We start from the raw sequence: 1,209 nt of genomic DNA, 5'->3' as shown, positions 1-1,209 counted from the left end.
GTATATATATATGTATATATATATGTATATATATATATATATATATATATCCCACTCACCCGGATGCACTCCATGAGTGCCTGTGAGCCTGCCAGGATGCTTTCGCTGACATTAAGTGCAAGTCCCTCACTCTCTCGCTTCGCCTTCTCTAGCAATTCTTCCAATCGCTTGGCTGCGGCGGCAATGCCTGCGGCGGCTGCGGACATCTGATTGGTCAGCTCATCTTCCAGCTGAGGTTCGGTACGGTTATATAAATAGACATTAGAAATCAAGATGAGCTGAAGTTCAGTTAGCACCAATACACAGCACAGCACAGTACAACACAAACAACACAACACAACACACATGTTATATGCACCAGTGCACCCCACAACACGCCTACTACACACACAAGTGCATGGGCCTGCCTGCCCTCACCTGTCCTGAGTCCTCGACCCCTCGTACGACCAGTTTGTCCACTTCTGACACCACCGCCGTTGCCGCAGTCTCCAGCGCTCCGTTCTTGGTCGACAGTTCGGTACCCTGGAAGTGTCAAAATGGTGTCACGTGTCAACCCACATGCCTTTAAGTGATGCGACCGTGCTGGTCTTGTACACGCTTGTAAATGGCCTCAACTCACTCATTGAGTACAATCAAACGTAGCAAAGCGTTCCAATTGCTATGTCAATGGGATGCGCAAATGGGCTATTAACAAACAACCCGTTTACGCAATCTATAGGTACAGTCCTCTACCACTACGCGCAAATAATGATTACATATGCGTTCATGCAAACATACACATGGTCGCATATATGCCCGCCTATGGACTAGTGTCCATAACCCAGACATGTCAACAAACAACTTCAATGGCGAGAGGGATGCATCTGCATCAATGGACGGCATATGAATATGTACATAATGCAGGTGAATGGGCTCTATGTGTTTGAGATCAATACATATCTTATCAGTTGCGTAGTGACAAGCCAATGTATGCACATATGCACACACACGCAAATAGACACAGCACAACAAGTGTACACACACTCGCATATAACAAGTACACTCGCACAGGCAGCGTAGGACACAACTCATAGCTGACCTACAGTACACACCTCCCACGCACAGCGGCATTCGCATTCATTTGATCGCACTAACACTCACCCACTCATTCGATGTAGTATCCGTACGTAGTGCCTATCCACACACACACTCACTCGCTCACTATCTAAT

The 1,209-nt window shown here is 46.9% G+C and overlaps 1 protein-coding gene across 1 annotated transcript; it reads right to left on the bottom strand.

Moving 5' to 3' along the window:
- Positions 1-59: 59 nt before the first annotated feature.
- On the bottom strand, positions 60-230 carry SARC_16659 (hypothetical protein; the record flags this gene model as incomplete). Its single annotated transcript, XM_014289238.1, has 1 exon — positions 60-230. A coding segment is annotated over one exon (171 nt), but the record flags the coding sequence as incomplete, so codon positions are not given.
- Between the last annotated feature and the right edge of the window lie 979 nt (positions 231-1,209).

Source organism: Sphaeroforma arctica, assembly GCF_001186125.1.
Source record: "Sphaeroforma arctica JP610 unplaced genomic scaffold supercont1.8600, whole genome shotgun sequence".
Classification (NCBI taxonomy): domain Eukaryota; class Ichthyosporea; order Ichthyophonida; genus Sphaeroforma; species Sphaeroforma arctica.
This window is presented reverse-complemented; position numbering and strand designations above follow the sequence as displayed.